Genomic DNA, 20,637 nt, shown 5'->3' with positions numbered 1-20,637 from the left:
ACAGAGCATGAACGGGGGAGGGGCAGAGAGAGAGGGAGACACAGAATCGGAAACAGGCTCCAGGCTCCGAGCCATCAGCCCAGAGCCTGACGCGGGGCTCGAACTCACGGACTGCGAGATCGTGACCTGGCTGAAGTCGGACGCTTAACCGACTGCGCCACCCAGGCGCCCCTACATTGTATATATTTTACCATCCTTTTATTCTCAATCTATTTCAGTTGCTGAAACTGAAGATTCTTGTAAACAATGTATTGTTGGATTAGTTTTTTTTATTTTAATTTTTTTTTCAATATATGAAATTTATTGTCAAATTGGTTTCCATACAACACCCAGTGCTCATCCCAAAAGGTCCCCTCCTCAATACCCATCACCCACCCTCCCCTCCCTCCTACCCGCCATCAACCCTCAGTTTGTTCTCAGTTTTTAACAGTCTCTTATGCTTTGGCTCTCTCCCACTCTAACCTCTTTTTTTTTTCCTTCCCCTCCCCCATGGGTTTCTGTTTAAGTTTCTCAGGATCCACATAAGAGTGAAAACATATGATACCTTTCTCTGTATGGCTTATTTCACTTAGCATCACACTCTCCAGTCCCATCCACGTTGCTACAAAGGGCCATATTTCGTTCTTTCTCATTGCCATGTAGTACTCCATTGTGTATATAAACCCTAATTTCTTCATCCATTCATCAGTTGATGGACATTTAGGCTCTTTCCATAATTTGGCTATTGTTGAGAGTGCTGCTATAAACATTGGGGTACAAGTGCCCCTATTCATCAGTACTCCTGTATCCCTTGGGTAAATTCCTAGCAGTGCTATTGCTGGGTCATAGGGTAGGTCTATTTTTAATTTTCTGAGGAACCTCCACACTGTTTTCCAGAGTGGCTGCACCAATTTGCATTCCCACCAACAGTGCAAGAGGGTTCCCGTTTCTCCACATCCTCTCCAGCATCTATAGTCTCCTGATTTGTTCATTTTGGCCACTCTGACCAGTGTGAGGTGATATCTGAGTGTGGTTTTGATTTGTATTTTCCTGATAAGGAGCGATGTTGAACATCTTTTCATGTGCCTGTTGGCCATCCAGATGTCTTCTTTAGAGAAGTGTCTATTCCTGTTTTCTGCCCATTTCTTCACTGGGTTATTTGTTTTTTGGGTGTGGAGTTTGGTGAGCTCTTTACAGATTTTGGTTACTAGCCCTTTGTCCGATATGTCATTTGCAAATATCTTTTCCCACTCCGTTGGTTGCCTTTTAGTTTTGTTGGTTGTTTCCTTTGCTGTGCAGAAGCTTTTTATCTTCATAAGGTCCCAGTAATTCATTTTTGCTTTTAATTCCCTTGCCTTTGGGGATGTGCCGAGTAAGAGATTGCTACGGCTGAGGTCAGAGAGGTCTTTTCCTGCTTTCTCCTCTAGGGTTTTGATGGTTTCCTGTCTCACATTCAGGTCCTTTATCCATTTTGAGTTTATTTTTGTGAATGGTGTGAGAAAGTGGTCTAGTTTCAACCTTCTGCATGTTGCTGTCCAGTTCTCCCAGCACCATTTGTTAAAGAGACTGTCTTTTTTCCATTGGATGTTCTTTCCTGCTTTGTCAAAGATGAGTTGGCCATACGTTTGTGGGTCTAGTTCTGGGGTTTCTATTCTATTCCATTGGTCTATGTGTCTGTTTTTGTGCCAACAGTTTTGTTTTTAAAATACACTCTGCCATAGTCTTTTAATTGATGTATTTAGATCATTTACATGTAAGGTAATCAGTGATGTTAGGGCTTAAGTCTGCCATTATTTTTTGTTTGTTTCCTGTTTCTTTTTTCTTACCTTCTTGTGGGTTAACATTTTTTTTTTTTTTTTTAGGATTCCATCTTGACTTATTTATAGTGTATCTGAATACATATATCTCTGTAGCTTTCTTTAGTGGTTGCACCTGGTATTACAATATGTATATGGTAATCTACTGGTATTGATATTTTCTTTACTTTCATATAGGTCTCTTTATACTCTACAGTTTTAAAATATAATTGCTGTACTTCCTCTACATAAACTTCACCTAAGATGGTATTATAATTTTTGATTCAAACATCAAATATGATTTAAAAAATTAATGAAAATAGGATGGACTCTTATTATTTACCCCTCCCTTTACTCACTTGGATGTTCTTCTTTCCTTTTGGAAGTTCTAAGTTTCTATTATCATTTCCTTTATGATTATACACCTTCCTTTAGCTATTCCTTAATCATAGGTTTAGTAGCAATGGATTCTTCTAGTTTTTCTTTGAGACTTGTCTTTATTTCCCTTCAATCCTAAAGGATATTTTTGCTGGATATAGGATTCAAGATAGTTGTTTTCTTTCAGTTTTTTTTTTCTTCCAGTACTTAAATAATGTACCACTTCCTTCTGGCCTCCATGGTTTCAGATAAGAAATTTGATTCATTTGAATTAATGTTCCCATGTGTGTTTTCTCTGGTTGCTTTCAAGATTTTTGTCTTTAGTTTTTTTGCAGTTTAGTTATGATGTGTCTTGGCATGGATTTCTTTCAGTTTATACTACTTTGGGTTCATTCAGCTTCTTGAATTTGTAAATTTAGGTATTTCACCTCATTTCTTTTAATGCTTCTCCCTTCCCCCCGCCACACTCTCTTCTCTCCTTCTGAGATTCTGACAAGAACTTATTTTATTATTGTCCCACAAGTCACTGAGACTCTGTCCTCTTTTTATCTTTTCCCTAGTTTATCTCCTCTATGCTGTTAGATTGGGTAATGTCTTTTGTATTTCCTCAAGTTTACCAGTTCAATCCTCTGTCATCTTTACTAGTGATTATATCCAGCAAGGTTTTTTTTTTAATTTTTTTTTAGATCTTTATTTACTTTTGAGAGAGAGAAAGAGACAGAGCATGAACAGGGGAGGGGCAGAGAGAGAGGGAGACAGAGAATCTGAAGCAGGCTCCAGGTTCTAAGCTGTCAGCACAGAGCCCAACGCGGGGGTCGAACTCACATACAGTGAGATCATGACCTGAGCCAAAGTCGGAAGCTTATCTACTGAGCCACCCAGGTGTCCCCAGCAAGGTTTTGTTATTGTATTTTTTAGTTTTATAATTTCCATCCTTTATTATATATTTTTTGTAAGACTTTCTAGGTTCTCATCTGTTTAAAGAGATTTCAATTTTCTTGTTGAAGCATTGTTATGATGGTCACTTTAAAATCTTTGTCAGGTAATTCTCAAATCTGAATCGTCTTAATGTTATCATTTGTTGACTAGCTTTTCTTTTTCATGTTCTAATTGTCCTCATTCTTGGTATAATGAGGATTTTCTATTGTAGCCTAGATATTCTGGGTATTATGAGACTCTGGATTCTAGTTAATCTTTTTTTAGCAGGAAGACCCCCTGTTGCTGTGTACTGTGAGGGCTGAGTGGGTGTGTATGTTTAGCTTCTCATCTGGCCCTACTTACAACATCCCACCAAAATTGTGGACACTGACACACTGCCTCGATGCAGATGGGTGGTGTGGAAGTTCAGTCCCCTCAATCCATGACATTTCCCATGAAAGGGAGGCACCAACTTACTCTGCTCTTTGCCTCAGCAGGGTATAAGATCAGCTTCCTGCTGGGCCCTACTGACACTAAGGAAGGAGAAAGCAGAGGGATGACTCATATCACTTTGTTTCTACAGGATGGAGAGCAGGGGCTCCCTGTTGGGCCCCTCTGGCACCACCTGGGGTGAGGGGAGAGAATAGAGTGCCAGCTAGCACCAAGGGTGGAAACTCAGCTCCCCATGAGAGTAGAAGTAAAACCCATATTGAGTAGTCCCAAGTTAGATTACCTTAAGTTTCATTGATGCTGAGTAGAGGCAGAGGCTTAGATTGCTGCTAGATCACATTGACACTATCCTGGCAGAGGAACTGTAACACTACCTACTTCTGCCCCGTGGGGAATGGAAGACCAGCTGCGATACTACCTCAGTAAAGAAATCTGGTTTGTGCTATCTGCTATCACACTACCTGGTTCCAAGGGGTGGTATGGGACCATTGGTGCTTGACTAGAGTAAGTTGGATAGTGCCAAAAAAGTTTTCTGTTGTTGTATTTTCCTTTTCTTGATCCTTTGGCTAGAGCAAACAGGCTTTTCTTGGGCTTCCCCCCACCACCTCTGCCTATTGGCTATTCGAGGTTGGTGATTTCTGCAAACTCTGTCTAGGATATACAGGAGGAAATAAGGAAAATTCATGTCATATCATTCCTCAAGTACCAAAGCTTCTTGACAGTCTGCTTTCTTCTACCTTTTAGACCTTCCTATGCTTGTTTGTTGTATTATATCTTGGGTAGTTTAGTAGTAAAAAGGATGAATGGCAAGGAATAGAGCTACTTCTTAGTAGAACTAGAAGTCCCTCTGTTATAAGTAATTTTAAACCCTTCACATTAATCTCTACTCTCCATTAGCTAGCAATGTCTGACATGTGTTGGTATCTTCTACATGTGCCTTCCCGAATTCTTCTCACACAGTAGGCCCTTGATAAATGTTGAATATTCTACATGGAGGGTTCATTGTATGAAGATATATGCATCCCCTAAAATGGTCAAGCATACAAGGGCACCTGGGTCAGCTATCAGAGTTGAGGAAGGATATCCTCAGATGCTAAAGGAGAGAGATGGCTCATCTGCATGGATGACATTACTTTTCTGATCTCTGATACTATATAACACATATCTGGATTGGTCATTGCCTTCTAAGCTAAAATACAAAGTTTTGAACCCTGAAGTGTGGGTTCTTAAGTGACTGTAGCCAGTTTAGATTTGTCCAAGCTACCTTAGGTCTTCACCTCCTTAAACTTGAAGGATCTAACTCCAGCAGGGATAAGTTACAAAGTGTTTGTAACTGATACTATGTTGCCAATGCTAGGCATCCAGTTCTTCCTAAAAATTCCTTCAAGGATGAATGACATAATATGTGGGAGAAAATTTAAGACTTAAATCTGCCAAATATTTCTGCAACTCCATAATTAGTATTGTAGACTCCTTACTCTAAGATATTCCCTAGAACTTGTCTATTCTCCCTACTAGCTCTAGCAACTAATGGATTTCAAATTAGACTTCGTGGACAACTGGTATCTTTTGCATTACTATTTATTAAAATAATGTGTTATAAATCATGTTATTATTCCAAATGATACTGGTTGGATATAGTGATTAGTATAAAAAGAGTAAAGCAAGGCCACTCATTTTCTCCTATTAAGTCAGAATTTTTAAGTCTTAGATATTTAATACTTAAGATTGTTAAGGGATGGGAATGCAAGCTGGTGCAGCCACTCTGGAAAACAGTATGGAGGTTCCTCAAAAAACTAAAAATAGAACTACCCTACAACCCAGCAATTGCACTACTGGGTATTTATCCAAGGGATACAGGTGTGCTGTTTCGAAGGAACACATGCACCCCAATGTTTACAGCAACACTATCAACAATAGCCAAAGTATGGAAAGAGCCCAAATGTCCATCGATGGATGAATGGATAAAGAAGATGTGCTATATATACACAATGGAGTATTACTCAGCAATCAAAAAGAATGAAATCTTGCCATTTTCAACTACATGGATGGAACTGGAGGGTATTATGCTAAGTGAAATCAGTCAGTCAGAGAAAGACAAATATCATATGACTTCACTCATATGAGGACTTTAAGAGACAAAACAGATGAACACAAGGGAAGGGGAAACAAAAAGAATACAAAAACAGGGAGGGGACAAAGCATAAGAGACTCATAAATATGGCGAACAAACAGAGGGTTACTTTAGGGGGTGTGGGAGGGGGGATGGGCTAAATGGGTAAGGACACTAAGGAATCTACTCCTGAAATCATTGTTGCACTATATGCTAACTAATTTGGATGTAAATTTAAAAAAAAAATTAAAATTAAAAAAAAAGTACATACAAATAAAAAAGATTGTTAAGGGAAATGAGATTGTTGGGAAGGAGCAATCTTCAGGAATTTGATTCATTTTCAATCTCTTGGTCTTGGAACACAAAATCTCTGAGAGACCAATATAAAAAAGGATTCAAGTGATTTCACAGTGTCTTTGAGGAATGTATTCATCATATGCTATAAAGAAACAGCAAATCATTGGTCATATTTTTACAAATTAGAATCATGATCTGAAAGTTAATTATCTTTCTCATGTAATTCTATTATAATTATACTTGTTCAGCCAATACATGTAAAGCTTGATATACAGAGTGAGCCGTTGCTTATTTTTCAATCCAGCTGGCAAGACAAATATATAGTTGGTTTTTAAGCAAGTACAGAGCTGTAGTCAGCTATTCTTAATGTGTAGTCACAATGCCACCTAGTGGCTACACAAGGATTATCTTTTAAAGATGGCATTCATTACGGAGCAAATCCAGAATTACCTGTGAACAACAGATTTGCACTTACTTGGAAACCTTATTGATTCCAAAAGCCACTTGTTGGTTAAGAGATGAAATGATTTTGTCTTTCTTCTTAATCTGCATTTGGTTTTCTTGCCACCGAAAAGTCACTGTTTTCAACTGTCTTTTGAAATCCTGATGAAAATGAAAATTATTTCATAGTTAATTCTGTTCAAATCACCAGATATTGAAAGAAAAAAGAAAATGTGTTCTTTAAAAAAAAAAAGAAACTACCATTGAACTGAACAACTGAACTACCTCTGACTTGCTTCAGATATAATGGCAAAAGTACTTACTTCACACTGATAATGCAATTTATAAAGCTGCCTTTGCCGAGCAAGCTTCTCCTTCTCAGTTTCTCCATATTCTGTGGTTACTTTGCTGGTTGAGCCCTAATGAGCAAATGGAATACACATGACTTATTTTCCTCTAAAAAGTGCTCTAAGACTTTAAAGGAGATTTAAAGTTGCCATCTAACTCCTACTCATGCTTATGTCTCAATACAAACATCACTTCTGTGATTAGTTCAGATAAACCCACCTCTCCCCAATTACAGCATTCACTAAATAGTACCATGGGTATGCGTCTACTGCTGCTACTAGTGGATAACATTATCTGCATGCTTACCATATTTTTAAGGTTTTTTTTTTTTTTTGGTAACTTTTTGGTTACTTTTGGTAACTTTTATTGTTGTAAAGATCATCTGAGGTAGACACTTACTCCCATTTTAGAGATGATAAAACTGTGAAGTACCTCATCCAAGGTTACACAGAAAGTAGAGAAGCCTGAATTCCAACTCAGGCAGTCTTTATTCCCAAACACTTAATTATTACTCAGTACTACCTTAGTTTAATATTCAACTTATCCACCAGATTGTAAACACTACAATCACAGGAACCATGTCTTAGCATAGCTCTGACAAAAAGCATGTGCTAAATGTTTTTTTGAATATATGAGGGCATTAACATTTTCCAAAATGTGTGTGACATTTTTATTATATTTTGGAGTTCTCATAGCTACTGAATGAAAACCAAAGGCCTCATATTTAAACTTTAGTCTGACATCCAAAGCTAAGAATAGGTCATTTCAAATAAAATATACTAATATTCTAATATTCTAATTGCAATGGGAAAAAGAAGATAATGACAATTATATGAATGTTGTACTATCAGTCAGAGAATCATTTTTACTAACTGTACCCTTAGACAATCAATATTCCTATGTACTATGGAACAGGTTATAAAATTACCTTAGTATAGAATTCTCATTTAAATCAAGTGACTAAAAAAAATCTGTCTTTTGCTTTGTCGGATTTAGTGTTCTGCTGAGCACTTAAATCATGTTCACATGTACCTTCATATATAGGAAGGTCATTCCCAGCAGTGACCGCTACAAGGAAAGGAACCAGAGGGGGGAAAAAACCTGTTGTATGTTAATATTTTTGTAGACATTTCATGTCTATAACCAGTTTAATTTTTTAAAAATGCAAGTACCTTTTTTTAAACAAAACTATTTTTCTCATGAATATTAATCCAAGTTTTTTTTTGCAAGGAATGCATTCATAATCAACACTGCCCAATAGTTAAATCCAGGAAATGGTTTCAGAGCCAAAGTGAAAAGCTTCAGCTCCTAAGGCTCTTTTTCCCTCTATCCCTCTGACCCTCCCTTCTTGTTTTTTATTGCCCCTCACAAGCACAGCATAAAACACTAGGCTAACAGTGGTTAACGATGGTTTCTAGAAGAAGGAAGGCAGATCTGTACCCTCTCCAGTCAGGCTTACCTGCTCTATCATGTCCAGAATATGTAATTCATCCAGACTATAGAACTTGTCTTCTGTTGCAGAATCCTCTTGAATATCACTTGCATCATCTTTCATAAATTTACTGACTGGGTGTAGATGTGCTTGCTCTTTCTTCAATGGCTCTTCCTTTCCTACCATATTTGGGCTACAGTGATGACAATCAATGTAATATTTTATAATGGTGTATAGGGTTTCTCATCTAAGCCATTGTTTCCCTAATTAATATTATATTAGTCTCATGAGAAAGGAGGGTTCATGGCCAAAGCAAGTTTAGACCGTGCTTATACTGTGTATTTCTCTTGATGATTCATAATGAATTTACTTATCATATATAAGACAGCACTCAATCAAGGTACCTATTCGGTTCATCCCAGTGTTTTCAAGAATTATGAGACCATAGAGTTCATATTTCAAATTATAATTATTAACATCAGTTACTTTGGGAAAGAATACTTCGGGAAATACTGACAAGCATTTCTACATCTGCTATATTATTTTATCATCACAGCATTCTTGAAAAGTAGGTTGGTTTAATCAATTTCATTGCTTAGGTCCAGTGTACATTTAAATAGTGGGCTGCAAATATCAACATAAAGTAGATTTAAAAATGGAGATTCTTTGGTAACAGGACTTAAAAAAAAACTGTAGTGGTAACATGGATTTCAGTAACTAGAAACCACTAAAAAAAAAGAATGAAAATGCTGTAAGTGCAATGATAATTAACTCATTTTTATACCTATGTCTAAAATGTAAATGCATGCTACTATCCTTTCAACTTGGTGTAGTGAGTGGCTATAAATTTCCTTCCCAATCTCATTAAATGGTAACAAGAAATAGTACTTTTACTTATAACACAATATAAATGACGTGATTAGTGAATAGAAAATCGGTAACTCTAGGATATGTTATTACTTCTTTTAGGCCACGGAGACCTAGAAAACAACATGGCATCTCATGCTTGTAGAGTAACTTGTAAAACACTATAAAACACTCATTAGGTATCACTGAGGTATTCTAGAATGACTCAAACATTTTGGAAAGTTCAATGAAATCAAATGCTTGTGTAGACCACTGGTTCCCAAACCCAATTTTCCAAATTACCTGAAGAGCTTTTTAAAATTATATTTTTCCAGGTATCCTGACAACTGTAAATACATAGATGAATCTGTATTTTTGAAAAGCTATAGAAGATTATTCCTAAATGTTTAAAGTTTAATAATGACACTGTAATAATATAGGAAAATGTTCTTATCAGTAAGAGATGCAAACTGAAGCATGTAGAGTTAAAATTACATGATATTTGGGACTGAAAACACCAACAAAGAACAAAATGTTAAGGGAAAAAAGTGAAGCAAATGTGGAAAAACAGTGTAATTGTTGAACTGGGATGATTAGGTACATATATTAACGTGATATATTATTTTTACCTTTGTGTATATGTGAAAATTCTCACACAAAAACAAAGCTTCCTGGGTGATCTGATGATCATTCAGTTTGTGCCTACACTATAGGTAAAATAAGCAAAATGATGGATAGCACTGTATGATTCTTTAGTAAGTTATTTTTATGGCTTCTAGACATGGTTTGAAAAAAGTAGAACAAACAAAAAAACTATCACTCTAGTGGCTCAACTCTTTGACAGAGAAAGTGAAAATTCATCCTTGGATGATGAACTATTAGCAAGTAGATCACATCCATTATCAATGAGAAAATATCAACTACAAGTGATGACTTTCAAGTTAAAATATGTTCTTGCTACCATTTTAAAGATATCTTAATAATTTATGTCCTCACAGTGAGTTCTCCAAAGTTACCAACTTTCAATTAAACTTTCTGTTGGGTATAATGAGCCTCTTCATTACTATCTCCCTTACTTCCATCCACTACTGCACTGTCATCAGTCACATAGTTGTATAACACAGTGATCTTTAGACATTAAAAGGTTTCCAGTTGGTTCAAGATTCACGGTAAACAACTGGAATTAAAAACCACCATCACCTATGCGTTAATTAAACAAACCAAAACAAAACAAACTCTTTGGTAAAAGAGGTCATTAGGACAAACACTGATCCGTTCTTTAAGGTTAATTCTTACTTATATTTAGATTTGGCTAACCACAATCTAGACTATATTGTAGAAGATTTTATGCTGGATCCAAATTAGTCTTTGACTCTTGAGTAGCCTTATAGAAAAATGGTGAGAGATTCTATTCTCCCAAAGTAAATGATAATTTAACTTTTTGTTACTCTTAAGTGACAAGTTATTAAGAAAAGTAACTGTACTTTCTTCTTTCAGAACATTTCCCAAGGCAAGGCTGTGTCATACTGGCAAAACACACTTTGAGAATACTAGGAAAGATTTAAAAATTAAATAAATACTTACACTTGTTCTTCTTTTGATTCCTTATTCTGAAAAACAGCATCAAGAATTAGTAATCTATATCAACTATGCCAGTACAGCACAGTGATGTGACTGCATTTAGGTGTTTCTCAACCTTTTTTGACCACAACCAAAATAAGAAATATATTTTACATCATGATGTAAATGCACTTTGATTCAGAGATATTTATCCATGAGTATAAAACTGAAATTGAAGTCACACTAAATAATCTTTACCCAGATTATATATGTTATAGACTGCAAGTTTATGCTTCTCCCAAATTCATATGCAGAAACCCTAACCCCCAATTAAGGGGGAAATTAATTAGGAAAGTAATTAGGTTTAGATGATGCTATGAAGTCCTCATGATAGAATCAGTGCCCTTTTAAGAAGAGACCAGAGAGCTAGATCTCTTGCTCTTCTGTGTGCTCTCTCTCTCTCTACTTGCTGTGATGACACAGTAAGAAGTTAGCCATCTGCAAACTAAGAGGGCCCTCACCAGACACCGAATCTGTTGGCACCTTTATCTTTGACTTCCCAGACTTCAAACATGTGAAAAATGTTTCTTGCTTGCTTAAAGCACCCAGTCTATGGTAGTTTGTTATAGCAGCCCAAACTAAGACAATACATAATGAACTCTGAAACTTTTTTTACTCTTACTAATTCTATTTATTTTATAAAATGGTAGTTGTGACCTGCTACATTGATTTTGTAATCTACCATTGAATCATGAAATAACTTAAAAATCACTGATTCAGATATTGAAAGTAAATATTGGGGTTGAGTTTGTACCTACTGGTAATCTTGGGACAGGACATGTATAATTCTCCTTTATGGAATACTGTACTAACTATAAGAGTTCTTGAAAATCTACATACAAGGTGAAAGCAGATTGATATATTAAGAAATCTTATAGAAAAGGAAGTGTCAAGGAGATCACAATTGGAAGGAAATGTTAAAAAACCCTAAATTTTATGTTCATTAAAGTAAAACTATAAAAGCTACATAGTAGGTAAAGGTAATATCAATGACACTCAACACATATTAGTAGTATTAATTGCTCTTATACATTACCCTATTAACAGTATTAATTACTTTTATATAAATTACAGTATTAACTTCTACCACCACCTCTTGTTTACAAGAAACTTTTGGATCTCCTTCCCCATAGATTCCATGATGTATTTACAAATTTGTTCTGCTTTATTGCCTGTAAACTAAGAGAATTTTGCATTTCAGCATCTGATCAATGTCCTGTGCCAATTTGATTCTACAATTTAGAATTATCAACTCCTACCTTGGTTCCAGTATACCTGAATAGCTGAACTGAAAGACATTTATTTGGTTGTTCATAATGAACATCTAGTGTAGCTGCATAGTTTCTGAAACTTCTTTTTAGTTCTTCCCATGACAACTTTTTGTCAACACATGCAGCAACCTGTTTTACATGCATCTCAGCAACTTCCCTGCTATAGACAGCACATCCAATTTGAAGGGGTAGATTTATTTCCTGCCATGTTTCCTTCCTTCCCCAAGGCATCATCACAAAGACTTCTATTCTTCTGCCATCTGCTTTACCTCCCTTTTCTATTCTTAACCCTTAATTCCCCTGGGTGGGAGGTAGGAGTGGGAAGGAGGAGCTAATTAACTCCCAAAAGAGTTATTTATAATTTGGATATATTAGAAACTAAATACTAAATTCCTAACTGAAGAAAAAGTAACTACAATGTCTCTATATATACTGGTTAGAAGTTATCTGTACTGTCTCCTCTATTTGCTATACAAATATTTCTTTTTCATCATCTTCTTCCAGAGTCCCTGAAAGATCTTTTCAGGACTTCAGCTAATGTTAGGCAGAGATATTACAAGACAAATAATTGACAGAGGACACAATTTCATTCATAGAAACTTTGTTGTTATTCTGTATAACACAAGATAATTTTTTGTATGCTAGAATTTTTCATGAGGAAAACTCATTGGAGGATGTGATGGACTTAGCTAGACAACTGGTTGCTTACACTGTAACTAGACAATTCTTTGTATCAACAATAACGAAGTATATTAATAGGACTACTATATATGAAATAGTCATACGCGAAAATTTCAGCATTTTTAGGTCCCATACTTTAAAATTTAGATAAAAGAGAGATCTCTCTTCTAATGTCCACATCTTATCTTCATAAAATTATCTTATTTTCACAGTATCTCAACTTCTTCTAAAAAAATAAATTAGAAAAAACTTAGGTCGGGTGCCTAGGTGGCTTAGTTGGTTAAATGGCTGATTTTGGCTCAGGTCATGATCTCACACTTCATGAGTTCAAGCTCCGCATTGGGCTCTGTGGTGACAGCTCAGAGTCCGGAGCCTGCTTCTGATTCTGTGCTTCTCTCTCTCTCTCTCTCTCTCTCTGCCCCTCCCCCACTCATGTTCTCCCTCTCTCTCTCTCTCAAAAATAAATAAGCATTAAAAAAAAATTTTAGGGGCTCCTGGGTGGCTCAGTCAGTTAAGCGTCTGACTTCCGCTCAGGTCATGATCTCACAGTTCGTGAGTTCGAGCCCCGCGTCGGGCTCTGTGCTGACAGCTCAGAGCCTGGAGCCTGCTTCACATTCTGTGTCTCCCTCTCTGCCCCTTCCCTGCTCATGGTCAGTCTCTCTCTGTCTCAAAAATAAACAAACATTAAAAAAAAAAAATTTTAAAACTTAGGTTGTTATAAACAATAACAAAAAACTTCTTGACATTTAATAAGACATTTTTATTTTTTAATTTTTTTTAATGTTTAGTTATTTTTGAGACAGAGAGAAACAGAGCATGAATGGGGGAGGGTGAGAGTGAGAGGGAGACACAGAATCTGAAATAGGCTCCAGGCTCTGAGCTGTCAGCACAGAGCCTGATGTGGGGCTTGAACTCACGGACCGTGAGACCATGACCTGAGCCGAAGTCGGATGCTTAACCGACTGAGCCACCCAGGCACCCCTAAGAAGACATTTTTAATATTATTAGCATATGAATTTTTGAGTCGTGTTTACATTTATTTTCCATTGTGTTTATTACCTGTTTCATTTCAATTTGACATAAAAGTTGGGTTTTCCATTTAACTAGAATTGAAAATCTGAACAATCATATTTTAATTTGTTGTAAGAGACAAACTACATACCTTTGGAACCAAGAGTTATAGTCTGACAGTTGCAGATTTATTTGCCCAGCTTTCTGTAGTATTAGACCTGGGATTTACTAATGTTTTGGTAAGAATTAAAAAGTATCAGTTAAACTAATAGATCAGTCTGTGTTTTATTATATAAGAACTGACCAGTAGTAAGTCTTCTTATTCATGTCTTTTAAAAACATATCTTAATTTTCAAAATAACTTTTGAGTGAAATTATAAATTATAATAAATGATTATGATAAACACGAAAATTATATTGATATTTTATTGATCACAGCATAAATAATCTGTATTCTGTTCTTCACCTAAGCATTTTGTAAATTTACCTTGTGTTAAATTTCATTTATGACTAAAATTTGTGTATACTTCCAATAAATAACATTGGCTTACCAGATTGTATAGTTAGTCAAATATTCTCATTGCATTAATTTATAACATAATCTACAGAATATATCTAGGTTTTAAGTGTATGTTTCAGGCCAGAAAAACAACACTTTTTTTTTTCTTTTTTACCATAAAGTTTGCATAGCATAGTAGTTAGCTGTATAGTTGATTTAAAGGAAAAAAACCAACCAAGAAACAAACAAAAAACTCTTGAGTCCAAATCCATAGGAATCTACAAACATCAAGAGTGAATTAAAACATAAAGTATGAACTTTGGGTGATTATGATGTGTCAGTGTAGTTCCATCAATTGTAACAAATGTACCACTCTGATGGGGGATGTTGATAATGCAGGAGGTTATTCATATGTGGGGGTCAGAGATATATGGAAAATCTTTACCTTCCCCTCAATTTTGCTCTGAACAACAACAAAAATTGCCCTACAAATATAGCCTTAGTTAAAAAAAAAAATAAAAAAAAACAAAACTAAAAAAGACTCAACTTGCCTTTGTAATTTTCCAAGCAATTAAGAGACTTTTTGCTAAAACTCTGCCATAGATAGTAACAGTAAGTTGTTCATTTGTAATTGGCAAAAAGCAAAGACAAAGCATGAAGGAAGCTTCTTGCATTTGTACCATTTTTGTACATTATTGCACTGTTGGCAGAATTTTGGATATCAGGAAGAAAATCAACACTTCTAAAGGCTTTGAAAAATGTTTCTGAATATATCACTGGAAATATGATGAGAAGCTTTTTATAAAAGACTGAGTAGGCATTTTTTAAATGAGAGTGGTATGCAGAAATTAATGAAATTTCCAAGTAACTCAGTTTCTTATTTGTACATTTAAATGTATAATTATGATTTAGGGAAGTGAAGCAGGACATACTAGGAGCTTAAATCATTCAGGATCTACCATATATAACCACATATTCAATAAGCTATTGACATTTTTTTTAAGTTTATTTATATATTTTATATTTATATTTATATTTATATTTATATTTATATTTATATTTATATTTATATTTATATTTATATTTATATCTATCTATTTAGAAAGACAGCACAAGCCGGGGAAGAACACAGAAAGGAGGAGAGAGAGAGAATCCCAAGTAGGCTCTGCGCTATCAGCACAGAGCCCAATGCGGGGCTGGAACCCATGAACCATGAGATCATGACCTGAGCTGAAATGAAGAGTCGGACACTTAACTGATTGAGCCACCCAGGCACCCCTAAGCTATTGACATTTATAAGTCATTTATGCTATATACCTACTTGAACTAAGTTCTAACAGCGAATCCATATGTAAACCTAAGTGTTCATAATCAGACATCTATTATAATGCTAATAGTCACTTACCTTTTTATTCTTAGTCTTTTTCTTTTTCTTTGGTTTACTCTTAACCTGACAAGAAATAAATAATTTAATTAATATGCAATTCAAATCACACAATAAGTTATTTTGCAAAATATATTTCCTCTAACCACTGAAATCTTTCATCTTCTAATATTATAGATTATTATTCTATTATTCTCATTATTCTAGATTCTATAGAAAACTATTTTCAGTTTCACTCTTATTTTAATCTCAGTCTTCTGCTCTTGAGATCATTGATCTCTAAAGGAATAACATAATATCAATGAGGAGGCTACAGAAAAAAGCTCACAGATCCTTACTTGCACATGTGCGTGCATGCATGAGCAACAAAGGAGGAAGGGAGGGACTTTCAAAAAATCAACACATTCAAGTCAATAAGATGAAAAATTAAGGCCAGGAGTAATTTAGTGACCATATAAAATTAACATTAAAGAAATACAGAGATTACATCCTGCATGACTTTAATTTTACTCCCATGCAAATGACACTGAAATATCACGTTTTTCTCTTTTCTCTCTTCTTTCCCCACTATGTTTTCTTCTACTTTCTACTAACTTCCCACTTCTATTGCCATCACTCAGGACGAAGAAACATTCAGAAATCTAGCATAGTGCCTGACACATAACAAGTGTTTGGTAAATGCTGACAAAATAAAAGGTTAAGGCAGGAAAGATTTTTGGAAGAAGTACTGGAGAAAGAACCATTCCAATTCAAGCTCTGTGTGAACACTGATAAATGTAAACTAAGATTGTCTAGGATGTTGTAAATACAGCACATGTAACAAAGTAAAAGCCCTGATTAAGTTCTTTTAATTTAAATATTAATGAGAGCTTATACTTCCTGGAGATCTTTAGTAGATTCTGTTGAAGATTCACTGGGTATCGATGCTCCATCTTTATTCATTTCTGCTAACTGTATTTCAGGGTTTGATTTCACATTTATGTTGTACTCCATGAGAGGTGGACTTAGTTCTTCTTCCTCATTCTGTAACTCTTCTATTTCAATACCTAAATGTTAAATAACACTCAAAATCAGGACGCATTTAGTTTTAGCCTCATATCACTAAAAAACACCATCCCGGGAACAGAAAGACATCTTATTCTCTTTAATTACTAGGTGAAAATGAAATGCCCATTTATCAGTGACCAAATAGGTACTGATACTAGCTTAGAACCAATCAGTACAAACCCAAATGCTAAGATACTTTACTGTTAAGTAGACTCTAAATATTAGATATTGTACAACTTAAGTTGATTCTAAATACTAAGTCTTTTGAGGATCCTGACATTGACCCTGTTAATACTGCACCTAGTAAAATTTTAGGATAGTGATATCTTTTTTTATTTTTAACTTAAATATTTTTATTGTTTAAGTATAATTTTACTTCAAACAAAACCCATGGTGGTGTTTTCTAAAGTATAATTTTAATTGCAGAATACGAATTGCATTTAAAGAACCACAGCACAAAAATGGAAATTAAAAAGATTAGCAACTCACCACCTGGCAAAAAGTATACAGCCTAGCAGTGGATAATTAGATAAAAGCTAAATAAGCTGAAGAGTAGCATATATGAGCAGGTAGAGCAAGCAGGTAGGCATTTTTGCCTGTTGAAGTGTCCAGTGTGTCAAAAGTTAATAAACTATGCTCGGGTAAATCCTGGAGACATGCATTAAGACCAAAGTGGAGGAAAAAGGTTCATACTACATTCAGCTGACCAGTAGTAGTTTGGTCACATGATTTTCCAAGCTTGTAACAAATAATAGTTTATCATACAGTTATTTGACCAAGTAAAATTCCTATAAGTATCCCTTAGCTATTCCAAGTTGAAAGGTCACCGAGGCAATTTGTTTCTAAACATACTTACGTTGACTGCCCGTTATTGACTGTAGAGTAATTCCTATGATACATAAAGAAAAAATTTAGATGTACAATTGGAAATAGAACCAACAAATATCTCACTGGACTAAGAAAAGTCAGAAGAGTTTTACATTGTACCAATTACTTTTATAACTGTAAAAACAACCAGTTTCACTGATAAATCTAGTTTAAACAAGGCATAATCTTTAAATTGTAACATAAAGTTTATAAATTCATGTTTAGGCAAAGAAAACAAAACTTTGATAGTTCATAATAGATAATGCTTAGAATATAAGCACTTTAAAACAAGCAGCAGATTCTTAAAATTTTAAAAATCTAAGGTCATAAAGTAACAATAGTCAATTATGAAGCAAACCTCCATTGAAAGTGTCAGGATTTTTTTAGCAATATGAATTATCCTGATCAGCCCTCCCTCTCCCTTGTCCATTAATATTTATTAAGCACGTACAATGCATAAGGTTGTATTAAGCTCTAGATATTGAATGGTGAAGAAATAAGAACCTTCACAGTGATTCAGTGAGAACAATGGATATTAAACAAATGAAAACAACTGTAATAACTACTAGGAAAGAGAAGATGATAGGAAAGCCTCTATTAAATTAGGACTAAGGCTTTTGGGTCTAAGTGAGAATTACTTGAAATGCTTTGAATTTATTTAGTGCTTAAATATTTCCCAAATATTACCTTTATTTTCATTTGTTAATACAAATCTTAATGAAGTGAGGAGCCTACGTGGCACAGTTAAGCCTCTGACTCTTGATTTTGGCTCAGGTCATGATCTTGTGGTTGTGAGATCAAGCTCCGAATCGGGCTCTGCACTGGGAGTGGAGCCTGCTTGCGATTCTCCCTCTCTCCCTCCCTCTTTTCCCCTCCCCTCCTCATGCTCTCTCAATAAATAAATAAATGAATAAATAATAAAGTATTCATAAAGTAAATGTAAAAAAAAAGCCTCTTATTTTAAGTCAAGGGTTCTTGCATGACTTTCTCATATTATCGAAGTCAGCATTCTCTCCTCTTACACTCAGAGAAGGCTCTTAAAGGTTAAGCAGGAAAACACGACAGTATCCCAGGACCTTAGTAAAAGGAATGTTATTGAGGCCTAGCAATTATCAACAATAGTAGCTCAACAATTACAAGAACCCTAAGTTGTATGCTTACAAAGCATCAGTGTGGTCATCAGTTGCTCACTAGGTAGTACGACTAATAACTTGGGACCAGGAAAAGTCACCCGGGATAGCAAAGTAAAGGTTTCAGTGATGCTGACATGCCTTGAACTCCACTCCCCATGATGACAACTGAGAAGCTATCCAGGAATGTGGGAGAGGAGGTCTGAAGTCTTTCCCACATGAAGAGACAATGTCCTTCATGGACATTTGGACAATGGCTACTGCTGACCTTAAACATTACCTGATTTTTTAAATTACTCATGGGCATGGCCAATGAATAGTTGCCAAACTTTTCAATTAATTGTCATGGTTCTGCTGGAAAGGAGGAGAAAACATATACCCATGTTATCTAGAAGGCCATACTTGAAACATACAGTACCTGTATTTCATGGTTTTAGGCATCCTTAATTTTATAGTAGTGATAAAACTCCTTTAGTTAAAAATCTTCAACAATTCCTTTCTGAAAACAAAAACTCCTCAACATGGCCAGGGAAATCCTCTTGAATGTATTCTCTTTGTTACCTCTCCCCTATTTTGATCTCAGTAAGGCCAAACTTTTTAGTTCCCTGTATTACAATATATTTTTATGTTTCTATACCTTTGTTCTTGTTTCCTTCTGAAACGTCCTTCTCCATCTTCTTCACTGGGCTAACTTTTACATGTCATTTAAGAATTCCTTAAATATTACACTCTCCAGAAAGCTTTTTTGGACTCTCAGGGTAGGATCTCCCATGGTATTCTGGAACATCTCTAGTACTATAATTTTTAGTAGTTTCTTGATGAGTCTATCCTCCCAAGATGTGAGCTCACTGAATCTCCTGCCCTTAGCACTGTGTCTGGCACATGGCAGACATTTAGTGAAGGTTTACCAGCTGAAGTAAATAATTATTTTGTACCTTGTTGATAGCAGGATAACATCCTCTGGATGATTTCTGGTACTGGTATGCCTAGGTAGATGGACAGTTGATGGTAATCAAGGGAGATATTCTCAATGGGATTCTCCTTCACTTTGTCAATATCCTCTTGCTTCATCCCAAGACGCAGAAGAATATCTGAAACTTTTTTCCAAATTGAATTGAATTGTGACTCAGTGAGACCATTCATCAAAATCTCACTAAGGAGGATATCCCTGTGTTTGCACAGCCTCAAGATGTCGGCAGACTTAGAGAGATCAGAAGATGGTGGTTCCATATTCCAGCCTTTTTTGGGTGCAGGGAATACATTCAAATGTTTTATGAGAGCTAATAGGAGATATAAGTCAAACTGTTTGGACTGTGGTAGCTCCTTGTTTGGGGGATAAAGCAGATGCCATGCACCACCCAAAGGGTGATTGGTCCAAAGATGGTTGTAGTAAGGTTCCAGCACATTCTTGTGTATAAGAAGTTCTTTTTTCAAAAGAGGGGGTGGCATAGCCTCATCAAATATTTGCCGGACAATGTCAGTACCAGAAATGATAATTATATGAAGCAGATGATAGAAATAATTATAATCAAGTTTGAAGATAGGCATTTCATCTGAAAATGAATTTTGAGAAGTCAAAACATTCCACATTAATGCTTTTTTTCTATGTGGTCTGTCTCATTACATCCTAAGCTCCTGTAGGACAGGGACGATTCCAAAACAATGAAATACAGTATAGTGCTTTGCCACAGCCAGTGCTCAATAAGCATGCTGCTTCTACCTATCAAAAAAATCCCAACAAAAACAATATGTTCCCAAGCAAAAGTAATCACAAAGACTAATCACCACAGAAGCCTTTCAACCATCCAGGGTTTTGTTCAAGTAAACGAGCTTTGGCAACCAAATGGCATAAAACTTTAGGCCTTTGGAAATTCTGAAGACTTTCAAGAATGGTAACTGCCAGTGTTTAATTATATTTTATTCAGGCAACTTTATTTTAATCAGCACTGCCCAGTAGAACTTTCTGTGATAAAAATGTTTTAGATTTGTAGTGCCTATGAGCCACTGAAGACTGGAAATGCTGCTTTTCTAACAAATGAACTGAATTTGAAATTATATCCAAGTTTTATTAATTTAAATAGCTGCATATGGCTAGTGGCAACCATATCAGACAATAGAGAACTATATCA

General features: G+C 35.5%; 1 protein-coding gene across 10 annotated transcripts in view; it reads right to left on the bottom strand.

Annotated features, from left to right (window-relative positions):
* DZIP3 (DAZ interacting zinc finger protein 3) overlaps positions 1–20,637 on the bottom strand; it is a 131,718-nt gene that overhangs the window by 59,788 nt on the left and 51,293 nt on the right. For 7 of the 10 annotated variants that reach the window (XM_060640091.3, XM_060640090.3, XM_060640089.3 and 4 more), the window contains 8 exons: positions 19,444–20,061; positions 17,368–17,400; positions 16,341–16,510; positions 15,486–15,530; positions 10,583–10,608; positions 8,180–8,345; positions 6,696–6,791; positions 6,407–6,534 (listed from right to left, as the gene is read on the bottom strand). In XM_060640091.3, coding sequence (XP_060496074.3) covers positions 6,407–6,534; positions 6,696–6,791; positions 8,180–8,345; positions 10,583–10,608; positions 15,486–15,530; positions 16,341–16,510; positions 17,368–17,400; positions 19,444–20,061 — 1,282 coding nt within the window. The remainder of the gene's footprint in view (positions 1–6,406; positions 6,535–6,695; positions 6,792–8,179; positions 8,346–10,582; positions 10,609–15,485; positions 15,531–16,340; positions 16,511–17,367; positions 17,401–19,443; positions 20,062–20,637) is intronic. The other 3 variants (XM_060640099.3, XM_060640101.3, XM_060640102.3) reach the window with 3 other exon arrangements.

The sequence above is a fragment of the Panthera onca genome, chromosome C2, assembly GCF_046562875.1.
Source record: "Panthera onca isolate mPanOnc1 chromosome C2, mPanOnc1 haplotype 2, whole genome shotgun sequence".
Classification (NCBI taxonomy): Eukaryota; Metazoa; Chordata; class Mammalia; order Carnivora; family Felidae; genus Panthera; species Panthera onca.
Note: the sequence above shows the minus strand (reverse complement) of the source record. Positions and strands in the feature narration are given on the sequence as shown.